Raw genomic sequence first — 21,810 nt, 5'->3', positions numbered from 1 at the left:
TCCGCTGGGGTTCCCCTTTGGAGCTTTTGTTCCCTGAACACTTTCCATAGAGTTCTGGAGGATGGCATGAAAATGGTGGCCTCCGAATCTCTGGCCCAGAGGAGCTGAGAGTTTGGAGCACTACTCCTCAGTGCACCCTTGGAGAAAAGTGCTCAATCATTTGCATCTCCCTGGCCTATAGCCCCGCTTTGAGCTCCCCCAGCCTGTGACCAAGCGACTCTGGCACACAGCCCCGCCTGAAGTCTCCAAACCCAGGAGATCCATGCACTTTTCCGGGGATCTCCCAGGATCTAGTGGGGTCCGTGCTCACAGAGAAGGGGTCTGCCTATGCCACGGATCACAGCTTAAGGTAACTCCGAGTTCAGAGCTCATTTCTCAGCTCAGTCTCTGTAACCGGCTTCCTAGCTCTAATACCTGGGAGCTCTGTGACGCTCAAAGAAACCCGACCCTTCTTGAACCCTGCAGGATGTGAGACCATGCTATCCCCGCCTGGGCTTCACCCCGGCTTACCATCTGGAGTGACGTCCCTCAGTGGAACAGACTTTTAAAAGTTCTGACTTTGTGCTCCATTGATCCACTGCTTGCGGGGAGCCAGATCATCCCCCTGCGGTCTATTTTTCCATCACTTTAGATTCACTTCTCCACAGGTCCCACCTTTCAGAAAGTGGTTGATTTTCTGTTTCTAGAATTGCTGTTCTTCTTCGATCTTTTATTAGAGTGTAGCTGTTTGGAATGGTTGGATAAACTGTCTAGCTGATCTCCTGCTACCTGATGTCATCTCAGCCTGTTACTTCTCTGCCATCTTGACTCCTCCCCACTATCATGAATGTTTAAAAGGGATCCTGACAACTTGTCTTAGGAACTTCAAGTCAGTCCTGCATCCTCCCACACCCCCTGTTGCCACACACAACCACAGTCAACAAGCCTTTGGCATCCACAGTGCAATCTAGAGTCCTTGATCCCTCACCCTCTCCACCTGACTGACTTCATGCCATGGACTCTCCTGCTTCCTGAGTCCTCTGTCCATTTCTATTCCTCACATGTTTTAACAGCTGCTTCCAGACCAGCCATTATCTCACAACTCCTTTGTGTTCCACCTTGGATATTGGTTTGATCTGAAACATTCTAAATCCAGGTTTCTTTTTCTCTCCAAACAGCTGCAGAAATAAGCGGGATCCAAATGGGGTTAATGAGAAGACAGAGGTAATGGTTTCAAGGATCTCAGAAGGGTTAGACTGCAGTTAGCTTTAGTGTTGTCATTTGAAAGATCCTCATCATTATTCTAATCCAGGTGCAGAGCAGAATCATGTAGGATCCTTCAGTTCCCCTCGTCTTCATATGGGACTTCTCAGGCAACCTTTTCCAGGCCTGAGTGGACTTATCAGGTAGGTAGAGCTCTCAGGCAGGGCGAGGATCCTGTCTCCTTCCAGGGAGGGTGATCAGCTGAGTCCTGGTTGCCAGTCTCTTGAGAGCTGGTTGGTGTGACTCCTCTCATCTCTCCTCAGAGCCGAGTACCCGTGGATTGAACGAAAGGAAAACGAGGTGGCTCCTCTTGTAGAGCTGAGGGCCTCATGGGGACCCAAGAGTTGGTCTTGTGGGATCCTCTGGCCGAGGCAGTCACTTTTCTGACTTGCAATAACTCAGTCCAGCCTTCATTCCCCCCGTCTGCTGGAGCTGCTCATCCCAATGTTGCTGCATCAAATTTGCTGACGTACACTCTGCCGTTTTCTCAGCGGACAGGCCACTCTTTCACTTTTGTCACGTTCAGACAGAACAGTTGTCTTCCCCCTCCCCCACACACAGCTGTCATGTTTTGCTTTCTAAGAAAGGTGACATGAGAAACAGAAAAACTGATGTCTTAAAAATGAAAGAGAAACGCGAGGCAGCCCCTTGGCCCTCCTCTTCCTTCCTTCTATGTGATCCTCATGATGACGTAGAACATGATCAGGACCAGCAAGTGAGAGCATGTCCAGTAAAGCATGTGGAAATATTAAGTTATTCAAATTCTCTTTGCTGTTGTTACTTAAGTTGGAAATGCAACACCGTGAATAAGGAAAGGCAACAAGGTGCTTTGTCCCTGACATCATAGCCTGGGCCTCATCCCCCCACATTCTGAGCACCAAACAGATGGCCAGATGAAGCTGCCGACTGGAAACACACACAGTCTGAATGAGCCAGTGAAGGTCATCAGTTTCTGTGCTGAAAGTTTCTCCTGAGAGACCCAGTCAGTGAAATCCCTGTGCTGAGCTCAGAAAGTTTGGGCGTAACAAGTGTTCGCTAGCTTCAGGAAAATCTGAACTATGGGGGATCCTGGGTGGCTCAGTTGGTTGAGGATATGATTCTTATTCTAACATTAGGGCTTGATGTCAGACTGTGATTTGAACCCTATGTTGGCCTTACTTTAAAAAAAATGTGGGTGAGGGGCGCCTGGGTGGCTCAGTGGGTTAAAGCCTCTGCCTTTGTCTCGGGTCATGATCCCAAGGTCCTGAGATGCAGTCCTGCATCAGGCTCTCTGCTCAGCAGGGAGCCTGCTTCCCTTCCTCTCTCTCTGCCTGCTGCTCTGCCTACTTGTGATCTCTGCCTGTCAAATAAATAAAATCTTAAAAAAAAATGTGGGTGGAGCTTACCTTAAAACAATAAAAAAAAGATAATTAGGAGCTGTGATGGCATAATAAATGTATTCCCTTATTCAAGGTGAAAGGATTATAATTGACCTTCTCTCTACTTGGAGAAAACAAACGTTCACCTTCAGCATCTGGGGGCTGTTGACACCTGTGATACCTGGTCAGGAGAGGAGGAGGTGAGCACTGAGAGGGTCCCGGACACAAACACTCCAGGGGCAAAGGCAAGGGCAAGGATCTAGGGGGAGTAAGTGCTTTCCTAACAAGGAAACCAGCTCCTGCACATCAGGGGAATCTAGAGTCCTCAGGACATGGCCAGCCTGTCCTCAGGAGTGAGTCCAGGAGAGCCAGGTGGAGGGCACTCAGTCACTGCAGAGGGAGGTTAGTAGAGGTGATTAACTACCTTGTCAGTGAGGTGCTGCTGGGAAAATTCTGTCATCTGGAATTAGAACCTTGACACCTCCTCTTCCCAAAAAAGAACCAGACTTCCTGCTGGGGGCACTTGCAATGCCTTGGAGCGCTCTAACAAAACCGTGTTATTTATTGTTGTTCACTGGTTTTAGTGGATAGTACATAAGGAACAATGGCACAGAATTCTTAGAGGACACAAACTGTCCTCAAGATCAGTGTGAGAAATCTAGGAATAACAGGAATCCTTTAGGATTGGAGGAGTTTCTCTCCATCATTTCCTGGGTCTCAGAGTCTTACCTGGACAGGTCATCTTTCTTACTGGTGAGCTGCCAGTGGTGTCTTGTGGCCATTGCTGATTTCTGAGGCCTGTTGTGATGCAGGCATTGGAAATGAAAACACAAATACATTAAATTTTATGATTTAGCTCTACAAAACTCATTCAACACCTCAGTAGTTATCTAGTGTTAAACAGAAAAAACATTTTGACAATACCTTCCAGAGTACATAGTAGCAGGTGAAGTTAAAGATGAGGTTGTCGTGGTGCCTGGGGGGCTCCGTCAGTTGGGCGGCCGCTTTCAGCTCAGGTCATGATCCCAGGGTGCTGGGATGGAGACTCGCATCAGGCTCCCTGCTCGTTGGGAGCCTGCTTCTCCCTCACTGTCTGCCCGTTGCTCTGTCTACTTGTACTCTCTCTGTATCTTTCTCTCTGTCAAATAAATAAATAAAAATCTTAAAAAAAATGATTTTCATATGAGGCAACATTCAAATTCAGTACACTAAAAAACACATGTTAAGTAAATAATTTCAGTTTGCACTTGCATTTAGCAATCTGGATTGATTGTAAATGTTCAGGTACACCAAAATTATTATGTCCTTTTAGACCTTGTTAATTTGCATATGTACTCCATATACTTCACTGTATAAATGTACAGAAATTATAAGTCACTCATCAAATTTACTTACATACATAAGCATCAATAGCTTTAAAATATAACTATTGGCTTAAAATTTTTAGTCATTCTGGACCCCGATTTCGATAAAAGTCATACTTTTTTTTTTTAATCTTGAAGCACAGACAAAAATACATTAAATAATGATATATACTATGTCTCCCTGATATTAAGTTTTCTTGGAAATTTCCATTAAAAAACATCCAAAAAGGGCGCCTGGGTGGCTCAGTGGGTTAAGCCCCTGCCTTCGGCTCAGGTCATGATCTCAGTGTCCTGGGATCGAGTCCCGCATTGGGCTCTCTGCTCAGCAGGGAGCCTGCTTCCTCCTTTCTCTCTCTCTGCCTGCCTCTCTGCCTACTTGTGATCTCTCTGTGACAAATAAATAAATAAAATCTTTAAAAAAAAAATCCAAAAAGATTCTGAAGGCAAGGATAATACTTAAAGAAAATAATACATAGTTGAAAAACCCATTCTATAAACCCAAGTAGAAAATGTAGAAAGGAAAGCAAAAAGAGAAATAGAAAGTAAGGGTAACGTTCAGAAATTGAAAACTTCTATATCCCCTACTTAAGCCTCACGCACAAGAGAAGATGTTCAGAGGAGCTAGAGCCACGGGTCCCAGACATGCCCATGCCAGCCAGGACAACAGCACCTGCAGAATCCACAATGGCCCTGCTCTGCTCCTTCTTAGTTGCCTTGGTGGTGCTCAGCTGCCACTCCCTCGGCTTTCTGGGATGTGACCTGCCTCAGGACCACAGCCTGCTGCACTGGAGGGCCCTGATGCTCCTGGGACAAATGAGGAGACTGTCTGCTAGCTCCTGTGACAACTACACAAACGACTTTGGCTTCCCCCAGGAGGTGTTTGACGGCTAGGCGCTGCAGAAGGCTCAAGCCCTCTCTGTCCTCCATGTGACGAACCGGAAGACCTTCCACCTCTTCTGCACAGAGGCCTCACCTGCTCCTTGGAACACGACCCTCCTGGAGGAATTGTGCTCGGGACTTTCTGAGCAGCTGGGCCGCCTGGAAGCCTGTCCCCCGCAGGAGGTAGGGGTGGGAGAGCCGCCCCTGGTGAATGGGGACTCCATCCTGAGGAACTACTTCCAGAGAATCTCCCTCTATCTGCAAGACAAGCAATACAGCCCTTGTGCCTGGGAGATGGTCCGAGCAGAGATCATGAAACCCTTGTATGCATCAACAGTCTTGCATAAGAGATTGCGGAGCATTTCAAGATGGAAATGATTCTCTCTGAAGAATACTATCACACTCCCATGTGTCCTGTAGTGTCAAAGACTCTCATTTCTGCTTTCATCATGACATGAACTGAATCAATTTGTTACATGTATTCAGGAGTATTAAGCAACTTGAAGTCAACGTTACAAACACTTGTCGTCTTCAGATGACCATGCTGATCTGCCTATTTATTTCACTATTTATAAGATTTAAGTTATTTTTTTATTGTATTATATTAGTTGTACCTACCCTTTGTGATTAAGAGAATTGTATATGTTTTACGTATATTAAATTCTTTATTTTCTGTTCATTAAATGTTTCTATAGAAAACTTCTTGCATTTGTTTCATTTTGAAGCAGGAAACAAGTCTGATTACAACCTGATGAAGGAATGGATTGTACCACTCTCTCACTCGTTATTTTGTTTTCACATTAGAAGTAATCGCATCGACTTCCTGGAAGTCACTTTGCATACTGTTGTCACGGGAAAGACAGACTTCACAAGTCCAATGCTGTGTTGGTATCTTGGATTTTGTAGAAAAACTAACCTTGGAATAATAATTGAAGTGAACTAATATCAGTTATGTTAAAGGGAAGAGTAGAAGAAGGGATAATATGAATTCAGTAAGTAGAAAAGGAAGCAGACCTGTGAGGTAAAAAATGAAAAGCACCGGATATGTTCTAAATCACACTGGTAGATGCCCAAGTATGAATATTCTTTACAATACGGATCGTTCAGAGGCACCCGTGGTTGAGTTGGTTAAGTGTCTGCCTTAGGCTTCAGTCATGATGCTGGGGTGTGGGATCAAGGCCTGTGTCGAGCTCCCTGTTCAGCTGGGAGTCTGCTTCTCCCTCTCACATCCCCCTGCTTGTGCTCCCTGTCTCTCTGTGTGTCATATAAATCAATAAAATCTTTAAAAAACACAAAACAAAAGAAAACAAACAAATGGATCCTTGATCCTGCCATTTACAAGCCATTCCATTCACATAAAGCCCAGGGAAGGAAGCAGTTGCCTGGGAGGAGAGCGTAGACTGAGAAATGGTGCCTCAAGCCTCCCCTGGTTAAGGGAGAAAAGAGCCGCACTGCAGACAAAGGTGGAATGTCCCTCAGGCAGTAGTATAAGAGCGAATATTGGTTAAGAGTCTATTTCAAAGCTGAGAAACATTTCAAGGAATTGCATCATAGCAAAGGGTGCATGAAAAGGGTCCATGAAGCCGGGAAGTAGAAGGGTTGTGACCACAGGGACCACCTGTGTTGACGGAATTACTCACCAGAAACCATAATGGCGGCAGAGGAAAGGCGAGGAACAGAACAGAAGCTAGTGACTATAGATAGAATATAGATTGGGAGATTTACCTTCCTTGGGCTAATTAAATTCCATGAAAAAATATACTAATAATTAAAATGGGCGATGTCTTCAAATATATAAAGAAAAGCAAACAAAAATGAAAAGGCATGAAAAGTGTACAGGAACATTCTGCAAATGTAAACTACCCTGTTCTATTGAAGACTCATGAATAGAAAGAACTGAAGATGAATTGGGGGCCAGGGCACCAGAAGCCCTCAGACGCAGCCGCCAGCCCCTCGGCTGGGCTCCTCCTGGATCCCCGTGGCAGCATCTCAGCTCTAGGCTGTGAGCTGCCTCCTGGCCCCGGGCAGCTTCACAGGTGGACCTGTTGCTTCTGAACAGAGGAGGAGCATCAGTCCCTTCTTCTGAACCAGGGACACCTCCACTGGGACAAGATGCGTGGCTCCCACTTCTAGGAGGTCCACACCAAGTCTGTCCTCCTTGAGATGCTTCAGCTGACCTTCACCCTCTTCCTCACTGGGCACTGCCATTTGCTGCCTGAACCCGTCCCTGCTGGGGCAGCCAGAACCCTGGAAACCTGTGTGGTACCTGCGATGGGAGTGGGGGAGCCGCCCCTGGGTTGAGGGCCCTGCCCTAGCCTTGAAGACTTGCTTCCAGAGAATCCATCTCCATCTGAGACAGAAGAAATGGAGTGACTACCTGGGAAGGAGTCTGAGTCAAAATTGGGCGACCCATCTCTTCATATTCAAATGAAGACATAAGGAAAGGGAAATGATAAAAAGGAAGAAAGCAAGAAAGGGACCTGCAAATGATACTCTTGACCTACAACACTAAGTCACATAGCCATGAGTTCCAGCTTTCTAAGGACTCCTCTTTCTGCCTCAGCCATACAATGTGTTGAGTTAAGTTACTCAGCATTGTGGGTAAAATGTGTCTGTGACAGGACTGTCCCTAAGGGCTTCCATCGCAGGACAGAGCTAGCCTGAAGTTGTTCATGTGTTCACGTATTGCAGGATCCTCTGGTTTCTGGATCAACACTGAACCTGTTGGAACAGTTTTCATGACCTCACAGCTGCAGCAACAAGACCAAAACCAACAACCACCAATTACAAGAAGACGGAAGACAACAACTCTTCTTAGATCCACTCACAGCTGAGGTCCCAGGGCCAGTCTCAGCGCTGGTACCTGGAGAAAAAGGAGCACGCAGACAATCACACTCACCAGGAGCAGGCAATGGTAGGAACTTGAGCTGTTACGGAAGCATGGCTCGAGGCTCTGTATGTTTCCACTGGGTAGTTACAATGTCCAGTCCTCCCTAGTTGGTGCAGCCCACTGGTTTGTGAGTTGTACCTTAGGAATCACCGCTTGGCTGCCCCTGTGAGGAGCAGAGGGAAATCTGCTGGCTTTGCCAGCAGAGGGAGAGGGAAAGCAATCATTCTAGAGTAGTCTGAGGCTACCTCTTCACAGTGCTAGAGGCCAAGAGGATCTGTGACCAGGAGCCTGAAGGAGGAAAGTCAGGAAGAGGGGACAGCAGACTTCCCACTGGAGATGCAAGGGTGATTCTGGACTCTCCAACAATGCATGTCCTGGAGATATTAAATCGCAATTTCTTTTGCGTATTTGGAAATCGAGGCACTGTACTAAAAGTCCTTCTGTCTCACATGAGTGAAATGAGAAGATGCCCTAAAGCTCAGAGAATCTTGAACATTTAAGGCTGCGAAGGAGAAGGGGACCCTGTGAGGGGCACAGCGATGGGGAAGCCAGTGCAGGTGGGACACAACCAGGGAAGAATGATCTCCAGGAAGTATGGAAGAAGGCAAGTTTCAGAATTTTCCAAGAAGGACCTCAGGCAGGAATTTATGACATGGGCTAGAGGACTGTGCCCTGCATCTGGATTCTGCTTCCACCTTGTTGTTTGATCATGAAAACCTCACTTGAACACTCTATAGCTCAGTTTCCCCGGATGTAAAGTGAGGTGGAAATATTCCAGAGCTGTTGTGATAATGAAGTGGCACATTTAGTATCTTCCACTAGTATCTAGTATCTTCCACTGAGGGAGAGTGTAAGAGATGGGGACTATTAATTTATGTTTTCCCTAATATTGATCTTCTCGTAGCCTTACCCCTGTATCTGACTATAAAGGGCAGATCCTCCAAAATACTGTTGTGGAAAAAAAGAAAATACCCATTGGGAATGGGTGTCCTATCCATTGAATGTAATTAGATACACAGTAATGTTATATGTATACATATACACTGTACCTATGTCCCCATTCTCCATATGTTCTGGTACAGCACATTTCCCCTTCCCTCACGCCCTCCGAGATCCCATCCTTTCACTCTCCAATCACAGAGTTTCCCTCTCCCCCAGTGTAGTAACCTCCTGTGAGCTCCCCTCCACCCTCCCTCCACAGGAGCCTCTCCTGCCCATTCACACAGCTGCTTCCTTTTCCTTTGTGGTTTCTGTCTGGCCCTTTTACTTCCAATGACAAAGCCACAAAGAAGAACTCAAGTTGTTTGTAATTTCCAGGTTTTTCGAAACTCTCCTAGCAGAATCCTTTTTGTTTTTTTTCTCCTGGTGACTATTGTTGACCTGAGGGAATGTCCCCACTGCATGATGTCACAGTGGCAGGAGCAGAGAGGAGATAGGAACAGGAGGCTGCTGTTCTGTGGCCCGTCATAGTCTTTACAGGGGAGGCTGCCAGCGAGGGGGCAAGGTGGGCTAGACAGTGACCAGGTGTGCACACGGGCTCATCTTGTATGCAGAAGTCGGTCGCCTGGTGGGAGAGATATTCCTCCAGAGCAGGCAAAATAACACAAACACACAGAAACAAGAACTTTCCTGGAATGAACAGACTCTGCTAGCGTTTAAGCCATGAACTTCAACAAAAATGCCCTTTTTTAAAAAAAGAGCCGATAGGTTCCAAGTTACAGTGAGCAGAAGATCCTGAGTTTTTCCCCACCCTTCCTGCTCTGGAGCTACAAGGTCTCTCCCCATTTCAGCATCCCCCCACCTGAGAGAACACTTGTTCCAGTTGCTTCCAACAATGTAACAAGTAGTTGTTAGGGTTGGGAACAATGCTTTAATGTGCCATGGGCAGTCTTGTGGATGTTGCTGGTGTTTGAGCCTTGTTTTGATGTGGGGCTTTGGAAATAAAATACTAATAGATTCTACATAATCAATTAATTCTTCAATACTAATTCATTGTATCAGGAATATTATCTGGTACTAAATAGAAAAAACATTATGGGAATAACTGGATGAGTATCTAGCAGCAAGTGAAGTTAAAAATCCTTTTCTCATTGAGGCCATATTAAAATACAGTAAACTAAAAACAAACATACAATAATAATTGAATAAATAATTGGCTGTTAGCAATTTGGAATAATTCTCAGTATCTAGGGACACCGATATTATTATGTCCTACTAGAAATACTTAATTTGCATTGTACCTTTATATTTCCATTTAAGTAGACATCAGTTATCATAATTAGATATCCAATAAGGATAAATATCTTTAAAATATAGCTTTCAGTTGAAGTATTTAGTCAATATTAACCCTGAATTAAATAAATGGAATAAAATGATCTCTTTTTTAATCTATAAATCAGAGATATACATACATAACTGTATATACTGTAGATATGTGTTCCCAAGTTTTGCTGGAAGGTTCAATTACATAAATATTCAAAAGTCAGTATCAGGAGATGGCAATAGGAAAAAGAAACGGTTGAGAAACCCGTGCTCTACAACCCAGGAGAAAGTGTAGAAAGGAAAGCAAAAGGAGAAGTAGAAAGTAAGGGAAACGTTCAGAAATCGAAAACTCCTATGTCACCTACTTAAGCCTCATGCACAAGAGAAGATGTTCAGAGGAGCTAGAGCCAGGGGTCCCAAACGTGCCCACCACAGCCAGGACAACAGCATCTGCAGGATCCCCGATGGCCCTGCCCTACTCCTTCTTGATGGCCCTGATGGTGCTCAGCAGCCACTCCCTTGGCTCTTTGGGATGTGACCTGCCTCAGGACCACAGCCTGCTGCACTGGAGGGCCCTGATGCTCCTGGGACAAATGAGGAGACTGTCTGCTAGCTCCTGTGACAACTACACAAACGACTTTGGCTTCCCCCAGGAGGTGTTTGACGGCAAGGCGCTGCAGAAGGCTCAAGCCCTCTCTGTCCTCCATGTGACGAACCGGAAGACCTTCCACCTCTTCTGCACAGAGGCCTCACCTGCTCCTTGGAACACGACCCTCCTGGAGGAATTGTGCTCGGGACTTTCTGAGCAGCTGGGCCGCCTGGAAGCCTGTCCCCTGCAGGAGGCAGGGGTGGGAGAGATGCCCCTGGTGAATGGGGACTCCATCCTGAGGAACTACTTCCAGAGAATCTCCCTCTATCTGCAAGACAAGCAATACAGCCCTTGTGCCTGGGAGATGGTCCGAGCAGAGATCATGAAACCCTTGTATGCGTCAACAGTCTTGCATAAGAGATTGCGGAGCAGGAAGTGACACCCCTTTCAAGATGGGAATGATTCTCTCTGAAGAATACTATCACACTCCCATGTGTCCTGTAGTGTCAAAGACTCTCATTTCTGCTGTCATCATGACATGAACTGAATCACTTTGTCACATGTATTCAGTAGTATTAAGCTACTTGAAGTCAATGTTACAAACACCTGTCGCCTTCAGATGACCATGCTGATCTGCCTATTTATTTCACTATTTATATCGCTATTTATTTCACTATTTATAAGTTTAAGTTTTTTATTGTATTATATTAGTTGTACCTACCCTTTGTGGTTAAGAGAATTGTATATGTTTTATGTATATTAAATTCTTTATTTTCTGTTCATTAAATGTTTCTATAGAAAACTTCTTGCATTTGTTTCATTTTGAAGCAGGAAACAAGTCTGATTACAACCTGATGAAGGAACGGATTGTACCACTCTCTCACTCGTTATTTCGTTTTCACATTAGAAGTAATCGCATCGACTTCCTGGAAGTCACTTTGCATGCTGTCGTCACGGGAAAGGCAGACTTCACAAGTCCAATGCTGTGTTGGTATCTTGGATTTTGTAGAAAAACTAACCTTGGAATAATAATTGAAGTGAACTAATATCAGTTATGTTAAAGGGAAGAGTAGAAGAAGGGATAATATGAATTCAGTAAGTAGAAAAGGAAGCAGACCTGTGAGGAAAAAATGAGAAGCACCGGATATGTTCTAAATCACACTGGTAGATGCCCAAGTATGAATATTCTTTACAAAACGGATCGTTCAGGGGCACCCGTGGTTGAGTTGTTTAAGTGTCTGCCTTAGGCTTCAGTCATGATGCTGGGGCGTGGGATCAAGCCTTGTGTAGAGCTCCCTGTTCAGCTGGGAGTCTGCTTCTCCCTCTCACATCCCCCTGCTTGTGCTCCCTGTCTCTCTGTGTGTCATATAAATCAATAAAATCTTTAAAAAACACAAAACAAAACAAAAGAAAACAAACAAATGGATCCTTGATCCTGCCATTTACAAGCCATTCCATTCACATAAAGCCCAGGGAGGGAAGCGGTTGCCTGAAGGAGAGCGTAGACTGAGAAATGGTGCCTCAAGCCTCCCCTGGGTAAGGGAGAAAAGAGCCGCACTGCAGACAAAGGTGGAATGTCCCTCAGGCAGTAGCATAAGAGCAAATATTGGTTAAGAGTCTATTTCAAAGCCGAGAAATGCTTCAAGGAATTACATCATAGCAAAGGGTGCATGAAAAGGGTCCATGAAGCCGGGAAGTAGAAGGGTTGTGACCACGGGGACCACCTGTGTTGACGGAATTACTCACCAGAAACCATAATGGCGGCAGAGGAAAGGCGAGGAACAGAACAGAAGCTAGTGACTATAGATAGAATATAGATTGGGAGATTTACCTTCTTTGGGCTAATTAAACTTCCATGAAAAATTAAACTAATAATTGAAATGGGCGAATCTTCAAATGTCTTCTAAGCTATGTAAAGCATATATAAAGAAAAGCAAACAAAAATGAAAAGGCATGAAAAGTGTACAGGAACATTCTGCAAATGAAAACTACCCTGGTCTATTGAAGACTCATGAATAGAAAGAACTGAAGATGAATGAGGGGCCAGGGAACCCCCCACTGGTCCGCCAGGCCACCAGAAGCTCTCAGGTGCAGCGCCCATCCCCTCGGCTAGGCTCCTCCTGGATCTCCGTGGCAGCATCTCAGCTCTGGGCTGTGAGCTGCCTCCTGGCCCCGGGCAGCTTCACAGGTGGACCTGTTGCTTCTGAACAGAGGAGGAGCATCAGTCCCTTCTTCTGAACCAGGGACACCTCCACTGGGACAGGGAGCGTGGCTGCCACTTCCAGGAGGTCCACACCAAGTCTGTCCTCCTTGAGATGCTTCAGCTGACCTTCACCCTCTTCCTCACTGGGCTCTGCCGTTTGCAGCTTGAACCCGGCCCAGCTGGCGCAGCCAGAACCCTGGAAACCTGTGTGGTACCTGCGATGGGAGTGGGGGAGCCGTCCCTGGGTTTGAGTGCCCTGCCCTAGCCTTGAAGACTTGCTTCCAGAGAATCCATCTCCATCTGAGACAGAAGAAACAGAGTGACTACCTGGGAAGGAGTCTAGTCAAAATCTGGCGACCCATCTCTTCATATTCAAATGAAGACATAAGGAAAGGGAAATGATAAAAAGGAAGAAAGCAAGAAAGGGACCTGCAAATGATACTCTTGACCTACAACACTAAGTCACATAGCCATGAGTTCCAGCTTTCTAAGGACTCCTCTTTCTCCTTCAGCCATACAATGTGTTGAGTTAAGTTACTCAGCATTGTGGGTAAAATGTGTCTGTGACAGGACTGTCCCTAAGGGCTTCCATCGCAGGACAGAGCTAGCCTGAAGTTGTTCATGTGTTCACGTATTGCAGGATCCTCTGGTTTCTGGATCAACACTGAACCTGTTGGAACAGTTTTCATGACCTCACAGCTGCAGCAACAAGACCAAAACCAACAACCACCAATTACAAGAAGACGGAAGACAACAACTCTTCTTAGATCCACTCACAGCTGAGGTCCCAGGGCCAGTCTCAGCGCTGTTACCCGGAGAAAAAGGAGCACGCAGACAATCACACTCGCCAGGAGCAGGCAATGGTAGGAACTTGAGCTGTTACGGAAGCATGGCTCGAGGCTCTGTGTGTTTCCACTGGGTAGTTACAATGTCCAGTCCTCCCTAGTTGGTGCAGCCCACTGGTTTGTGAGTTGTACCTTAGGAATCACCGCTTGGCTGCCCCTGTGAGGAGCAGAGGGAAATCTGCTGGCTTTGCCAGCAGAGGGAGAGGGAAAGCAATCATTCTAGAGTAGTCTGAGGCTACCTCTTCACAGTGCTAGAGGCCAAGAGGATCTGTGACCAGGAGCCTGAAGGAGGAAAGTCAGGAAGAGGGGACAGCAGACTTCCCACTGGAGATGCAAGGGTGAGTCTGGACTCTCCAACAATGCATGTCCTGGAGATATTAAATCGCAATTTCCTTTGCGTATTTGGAAATCGAGGCACTGTACTGAAAGTCCTTCTGTCTCACATGAGTGAAATGAGAAGATGCCCTAAAGCTCAGAGAATCTTGAACATTTAAGGCTGAGAAGGAGAAGTGGAGCCTGTGAGGGGCACAGCGATGGGGAAGCCAGTGCAGGTGGGACACAACCAGGGAAGAATGATCTCCAGGAAGTATGGAAGAAGGCAAGTTTCAGAATTTTCCAAGAAGGACCTCAGGCAGGAATTTATGACATGGGCTAGAGGACTGTGCCCTGCATCTGGATTCTGCTTCCACCTTGTTGTTTGATCATGAAAACCTCACTTGAACACTCTATAGCTCAGTTTCCCCGGATGTAAAGTGAGGTGGAAATATTCCTAGAGCTGTTGTGATAATGAAGTGGCACATTTAGTATCTTCCACTAGTATCTAGTATCTTCCACTGAGGGAGAGTGTAATAGATGGGGACTATTAATTTATGTTTTCCCTAATATTGATCTTCTCGTAGCCTTACCCCTGTATCTGACTATAAAGGGCGGATCCTCCAAAATACTGTTGTGGAAAAAAAGAAAATACCCATTGGGAATGGGTGTCCTATCCATTGAATGTAATTAGATACACAGTAATGTTATATGTATACATATACACTGTACCTATGTCCCCATACTCCATATGTTCTGGTACAGCACATTTCCCCTTCGCTCACGCCCTCCGAGATCCCATCCTTTCACTCTCCAATCACAGAGTTTCCCTCTCCCCCAGTGTAGTAACCTCTTGTGAGCTCCCCTCCACCCTCCCTCCACAGGAGCCTCTCCTGCCCATTCACACAGCTGCTTCCTTTTCCTTTGTGGTTTCTGTCTGGCCCTTTTACTTCCAATGACAAAGCCACAAAGAAGAACTCAAGTTGTTTGTAATTTCCAGGTTTTTCGAAACTCTCCTAGCAGAATCCTTTTTGTTTTTTTTCTCCTGGTGACTATTGTTGACCTGAGGGAATGTCCCCACTGCAGTGATGTCACAGTGGCAGGAGCAGAGAGGAGATAGGAGCAGGAGGCTGCTGTTCTGTGGCCCGTCACAGTCTTTACAGGGGAGGCTGCCAGCGAGGGGGCAAGGTGGGCTAGACAGTGACCAGGTGTGCACACGGGCTCATCTTGTATGCAGAAGTCGGTCGCCTGGTGGGAGATATTCCTCCAGAGCAAGCAAAATAACACAAACACACAGAAACAAAAACTTTCCTGGAATGAACAGACTCTGCTAGCGTTTAAGCCATGAACTTCAACAAAAATGCCCTTTTTTAAAAAAAGAGCCGATAGGTTCCAAGTTACAGTGAGCAGAAGATCCTGAGTTTTTCCCCACCCTTCCTGCTCTGGAGCTACAAGGTCTCTCCCCATTTCAGCATCCCCCCACCTGAGAGAACACTTGTTCCAGTTGCTTCCAACAATGTAACAAGTAGTTGTTAGGGTTGGGAACAATGCTTTAATGTGCCATGGGCAGTCTTGTGGATGTTGCTGGTGTTTGAGCCTTGTTTTGATGTGGGGCTTTGGAAATAAAATACTAATAGATTCTACATAATCAATTAATTCTTCAATACTAATTCATTGTATCAGGAATATTATCTGGTACTAAATAGAAAAAACATTATGGGAATAACTGGATGAGTATCTAGCAGCAAGTGAAGTTAAAAATCCTTTTCTCATTGAGGCCATATTAAAATACAGTAAACTAAAAACAAACATACAATAATAATTGAATAAATAATTGGCTGTTAGCAATTTGGAATAATTCTCAGTATCTAGGGACACCGAAATTATTATGTCCTACTAGAAATACTTAATTTGCTTTGTACCTTTATATTTCCATTTAAGTAGACATCAGTTATCATAATTCGATATCCAATAAAGGATAAATATCTTTAAAATATAGCTTTCAGTTGAAGTATTTAGTCAATATTAACCCTGAATTAAATAAATGGAATAAAATGATCTCTTTTTTATCTATAAATCAGAGATATACATACATAACTGTATATACTGTAGATATGTGTTCCCAAGTTTTGCTGGAAGGTTCAATTACATAAATATTCAAAAGTCAGTATCAGGAGATGGCAATAGGAAAAAGAAACGGTTGAGAAACCCGTGCTCTACAACCCAGGAGAAAGTGTAGAAAGGAAAGCAAAAGGAGAAGTAGAAAGTAAGGGAAACGTTCAGAAATCGAAAACTCCTATGTCCCCTACTTAAGCCTCATGCACAAGAGAAGATGTTCAGAGGAGCTAGAGCCAGGGGTCCCAAACGTGCCCACCACAGCCAGGACAACAGCATCTGCAGGATCCCCAATGGCCCTGCCCTACTCCTTCTTGATGGCCCTGATGGTGCTCAGCAGCCACTCCCTTGGCTCTTTGGGATGTGACCTGCCTCAGGACCACAGCCTGCTGCACTGGAGGGCCCTGATGCTCCTGGGACAAATGAGGAGACTGTCTGCTAGCTCCTGTGACAACTACACAAACGACTTTGGCTTCCCCCAGGAGGTGTTTGACGGCAAGGCGCTGCAGAAGGCTCAAGCCCTCTCTGTCCTCCATGTGACGAACCGGAAGACCTTCCACCTCTTCTGCACAGAGGCCTCACCTGCTCCTTGGAACACGACCCTCCTGGAGGAATTGTGCTCGGGACTTTCTGAGCAGCTGGGCCGCCTGGAAGCCTGTCCCCTGCAGGAGGCAGGGGTGGGAGAGGTGCCCCTGGTGAATGGGGACTCCATCCTGAGGAACTACTTCCAGAGAATCTCCCTGTATCTGCAAGAGAAGCAATACAGCCCTTGTGCCTGGGAGATGGTCCGAGCAGAGATCATGAAACCCTTGTATGCGTCAACAGTCTTGCATAAGAGATTGCGGAGCAGGAAGTGACACCCCTTTCAAGATGGGAATGATTCTCTCTGAAGAATACTATCACACTCCCATGTGTCCTGTAGTGTCAAAGACTCTCATTTCTGCTGTCATCATGACATGAACTGAATCACTTTGTCACATGTATTCAGGAGTATTAAGCTACTTGAAGTCAATGTTACAAACACCTGTCGCCTTCAGATGACCATGCTGATCTGCCTATTTATTTCACTATTTATATCGCTATTTATTTCACTATTTATAAGTTTAAGTTTTTTATTGTATTATATTAGTTGTACCTACCCTTTGTGGTTAAGAGAATTGTATATGTTTTATGTATATTAAATTCTTTATTTTCTGTTCATTAAATGTTTCTATAGAAAACTTCTTGCATTTGTTTCATTTTGAAGCAGGAAACAAGTCTGATTACAACCTGATGAAGGAACGGATTGTACCACTCTCTCACTCGTTATTTCGTTTTCACATTAGAAGTAATCGCATCGACTTCCTGGAAGTCACTTTGCATGCTGTCGTCACGGGAAAGGCAGACTTCACAAGTCCAATGCTGTGTTGGTATCTTGGATTTTGTAGAAAAACTAACCTTGGAATAATAATTGAAGTGAACTAATATCAGTTATGTTAAAGGGAAGAGTAGAAGAAGGGATAATATGAATTCTGTAAGTAGAAAAGGAAGCAGACCTGTGAGGAAAAAATGAGAAGCACCGGATATGTTCTACATCACACTGGTAGATGCCCAAGTATGAATATTCTTTACAAAACGGATCGTTCAGGGGCACCCGTGGTTGAGTTGTTTAAGTGTCTGCCTTAGGCTTCAGTCATGATGCTGGGGCGTGGGATCAAGCCTTGTGTCGAGCTCCCTGTTCAGCTGGGAGTCTGCTTCTCCCTCTCACATCCCCCTGCTTGTGCTCCCTGTCTCTCTGTGTGTCATATAAATCAATAAAATCTTTTAAAAACACAAAACAAAACAAAAGAAAACAAACAAATGGATCCTTGATCCTGCCATTTACAAGCCATTCCATTCACATAAAGCCCAGGGAGGGAAGCGGTTGCCTGAAGGAGAGCGTAGACTGAGAAATGGTGCCTCAAGCCTCCCCTGGGTAAGGGAGAAAAGAGCCGCACTGCAGACAAAGGTGGAATGTCCCTCAGGCAGTAGCATAAGAGCAAATATTGGTTAAGAGTCTATTTCAAAGCCGAGAAAAGCTTCAAGGAATTACATCATAGCAAAGGGTGCATGGAAAGGGTCCATGAAGCCGGGAAGTAGAAGGGTTGTGACCACGGGGACCACCTGTGTTGACGGAATTACTCACCAGAAACCATACTGGCGGCAGAGGAAAGGCGAGGAACAGAACAGAAGCTAGTGACTATAGATAGAATATAGATTGGGAGATTTACCTTCTTTGGGCTAATTAAACTTCCATGAAAAATTAAACTAATAATTGAAATGGGCGAATCTTCAAATGTCTTCTAAGCTATGTAAAGCATATATAAAGAAAAGCAAACAAAAATGAAAAGGCATGAAAAGTGTACAGGAACATTCTGCAAATGAAAACTACCCTGTTCTATTGAAGACTCATGAATAGAAAGAACTGAAGATGAATGAGGGGCCAGGGAACCCCGCACTGGTCCGCCAGGCCACCAGAAGCTCTCAGGTGCAGCGCCCATCCCCTCGGCTAGGCTCCTCCTGGATCCCCGTGGCAGCATCTCAGCTCTGGGCTGTGAGCTGCCTCCTGGCCCCGGGCAGCTTCACAGGTGGACCTGTTGCTTCTGAACAGAGGAGGAGCATCAGTCCCTTCTTCTGAACCAGGGACACCTCCACTGGGACAGGGAGCGTGGCTGCCACTTCCAGGAGGTCCACACCAAGTCTGTCCTCCTTGAGATGCTTCAGCTGACCTTCACCCTCTTCCTCACTGGGCTCTGCCGTTTGCAGCTTGAACCCGGCCCAGCTGGCGCAGCCAGAACCCTGGAAACCTGTGTGGTACCTGCGATGGGAGTGGGGGAGCCGTCCCTGGGTTTGAGTGCCCTGCCCTAGCCTTGAAGACTTGCTTCCAGAGAATCCATCTCCATCTGAGACAGAAGAAACAGAGTGACTACCTGGGAAGGAGTCTGAGTCAAAATCGGGCGACCCATCTCTTCATGTTCTAATGAAGACATAAGGAAAGGGAAATGATAAAAAGGAAGAAAGCAAGAAAGGGACCTGCAAATGATACTCTTGACCTACAACACTAAGTCACATAGCCATGAGTTCCAGCTTTCTAAGGACTCCTCTTTCTGCTTCAGCCATACAATGTGTTGAGTTAAGTTACTCAGCATTGTGGGTAAAATGTGTCTGTGACAGGACTGTCCCTAAGGGCTTCCATCGCAGGACAGAGCTAGCCTGAAGTTGTTCATGTGTTCACGTATTGCAGGATCCTCTGGTTTCTGGATCAACACTGAACCTGTTGGAACAGTTTTCATGACCTCACAGCTGCAGCAACAAGACCAAAACCAACAACCACCAATTACAAGAAGACGGAAGACAACAACTCTTCTTAGATCCACTCACAGCTGAGGTCCCAGGGCCAGTCTCAGCGCTGTTACCCGGAGAAAAAGGAGCACGCAGACAATCACACTCGCCAGGAGCAGGCAATGGTAGGAACTTGAGCTGTTACGGAAGCATGGCTCGAGGCTCTGTGTGTTTCCACTGGGTAGTTACAATGTCCAGTCCTCCCTAGTTGGTGCAGCCCACTGGTTTGTGAGTTGTACCTTAGGAATCACCGCTTGGCTGCCCCTGTGAGGAGCAGAGGGAAATCTGCTGGCTTTGCCAGCAGAGGGAGAGGGAAAGCAATCATTCTAGAGTAGTCTGAGGCTACCTCTTCACAGTGCTAGAGGCCAAGAGGATCTGTGACCAGGAGCCTGAAGGAGGAAAGTCAGGAAGAGGGGACAGCAGACTTCCCACTGGAGATGCAAGGGTGAGTCTGGACTCTCCAACAATGCATGTCCTGGAGATATTAAATCGCAATTTCCTTTGCGTATTTGGAAATCGAGGCACTGTACTGAAAGTCCTTCTGTCTCACATGAGTGAAATGAGAAGATGCCCTAAAGCTCAGAGAATCTTGAACATTTAAGGCTGAGAAGGAGAAGTGGAGCCTGTGAGGGGCACAGCGATGGGGAAGCCAGTGCAGGTGGGACACAACCAGGGAAGAATGATCTCCAGGAAGTATGGAAGAAGGCAAGTTTCAGAATTTTCCAAGAAGAACTTCAGGCAGGAATTTATGACATGGGCTAGAGGACTGTGCCCTGCATCTGGATTCTGCTTCCACCTTGTTGTTTGATCATGAAAACCTCACTTGAACACTCTATAGCTCAGTTTCCCCGGATGTAAAGTGAGGTGGAAATATTCCTAGAGCTGTTGATATAATGAAGTGGCACATTTAGTATCTTCCACTAGTATCTAGTATCTTCCACTGAGGGAGAGTGTAAGAGATGGGGACTATTAATTTATGTTTTCCCTAATATTGATCTTCTCGTAGCCTTTCCCTTGTATCTGACAACAAAGGGCGGATCCTCCAAAATACTGTTGTGGAAAAAAATAAAATACCCATTGGAAACCGGTGACCTATCCACTGAATGTTGTTAGTTACACAATAATAATATGTTAGTTACATATCACAATAATGTAATATGTATACATATACACTGTACCTATGTCCGCATACTCCATATGTTCTTGTACAGCACATTTCCCCTTCCTCCACGCCCTCCAAGATCCCATCTTTTCACTCTCCAATCACAGAGTTTCCCTCTCCCCCAGTGTAGTAACCTCCTGTGAGCTCCTGTCCACCCTCCCTCCTCAGGAGCCTCTCCTGCCCATTCACACAGCTGCTTCCTTTTCCTTTGTGGTTTCTGTCTGGCCCTTTTACTTCCAATGACAAAGCCACAAAGAAGAACAAAAGTTGTTTGAAATTTCCAGGTTTTTCGAAACTCTCCTAGCAGAAGTCAAAAGAAAAGTTGTTTTCTTTTCTCCTGGTGACTATTGCTGACCTGAGGGAATGTCCCCACTGCAGTGATGTCACAGTGGCAGGAGCAGAGAGGAGATAGGAGCAGGAGGCTGCTGTTCTGTGGCCCGTCACAGTCTTTACAGGGGAGGCTGCCAGCGAGGGGGCAAGGTGGGCTAGACAGTGACCAGGTGTGCACACGGGCTCATCTTGTATGCAGAAGTCTGTCCCCTGGTGGGAGATTTTCCTCCAGAGCAAGGAAAGTAACACAAACACACAGAAACAAAAACTTTCCTGGAATGAACAGACTCTGCTAGCGTTATAAGCCATGAACTTCAACAAAAATGCCCTTTTTAAATAAAAGAGCAGATAGGTTCCTAGTTACAGTGAGCAGAAGATCCTGAGTTTTTCCCCACCCTTCCTGCTCTGGAGCTACAAGGTCTCTCCCCATTTCAGCATCCCCCCACCTGAGAGAACACTTGTTCCAGTTGCTTCCAACAATGTAACAAGTAGTTGTTAGGGTTGGGAACAATGCTTTAACGTGCCAAGGGCAGTCTTGTGGACGTTGCCGGTGTTTGAGCCTTGTTTTGATGTGGGGCTTTGGAAATAAAATACTAATAGATTCTACATAATCAATTAATTCTTCAATACTAATTCATTGTATCAGGAATATTATCTGGTACTAAATAGAAAAAACATTATGGGAATAACTGGATGAGTATCTAGCAGCAAGTGAAGTTAAAATCATTTTCTCATTGAGGCCATACTAAAATACAGTAAACTAAAAACAAACATACAAAAATAATTGAATAAATAATTGGCTGTTAGCAATTTGGAATAATTCTCAGTATCCAGGGACACCGATATTATTATGTCCTACTAGAAATACTTAATTTGCATTGTACCTTTATATTTCCATT

General features: G+C 45.5%; 2 protein-coding genes and 1 pseudogene across 2 annotated transcripts; all 3 read left to right on the top strand.

Annotated features, from left to right (window-relative positions):
• Nucleotides 1–4,606: 4,606 nt before the first annotated feature.
• Nucleotides 4,607–5,221, top strand: LOC122916733 (annotated as a pseudogene).
• A 5,202-nt stretch (nt 5,222–10,423) lies between these two features.
• LOC122916923 (interferon alpha-1/2-like) lies at nt 10,424–11,023 on the top strand. Its single transcript, XM_044264310.1, has one exon. It carries the CDS (start codon nt 10,460–10,462, stop codon nt 11,021–11,023), a length of 564 nt encoding a protein of 187 aa, XP_044120245.1. The 5' UTR covers nt 10,424–10,459.
• A 5,293-nt stretch (nt 11,024–16,316) lies between these two features.
• Nucleotides 16,317–16,916, top strand: LOC122916922 (interferon alpha-1/2-like). Its single transcript, XM_044264309.1, has one exon. It carries the CDS (start codon nt 16,353–16,355, stop codon nt 16,914–16,916), a length of 564 nt encoding a protein of 187 aa, XP_044120244.1. The 5' UTR covers nt 16,317–16,352.
• The last annotated feature ends 4,894 nt before the right edge of the window (nt 16,917–21,810 follow it).

Source organism: Neovison vison, chromosome 9, assembly GCF_020171115.1.
Source record: "Neovison vison isolate M4711 chromosome 9, ASM_NN_V1, whole genome shotgun sequence".
NCBI classification, from domain to species: Eukaryota; Metazoa; Chordata; class Mammalia; order Carnivora; family Mustelidae; genus Neogale; species Neogale vison.
Note: the sequence above shows the minus strand (reverse complement) of the source record. Positions and strands in the feature narration are given on the sequence as shown.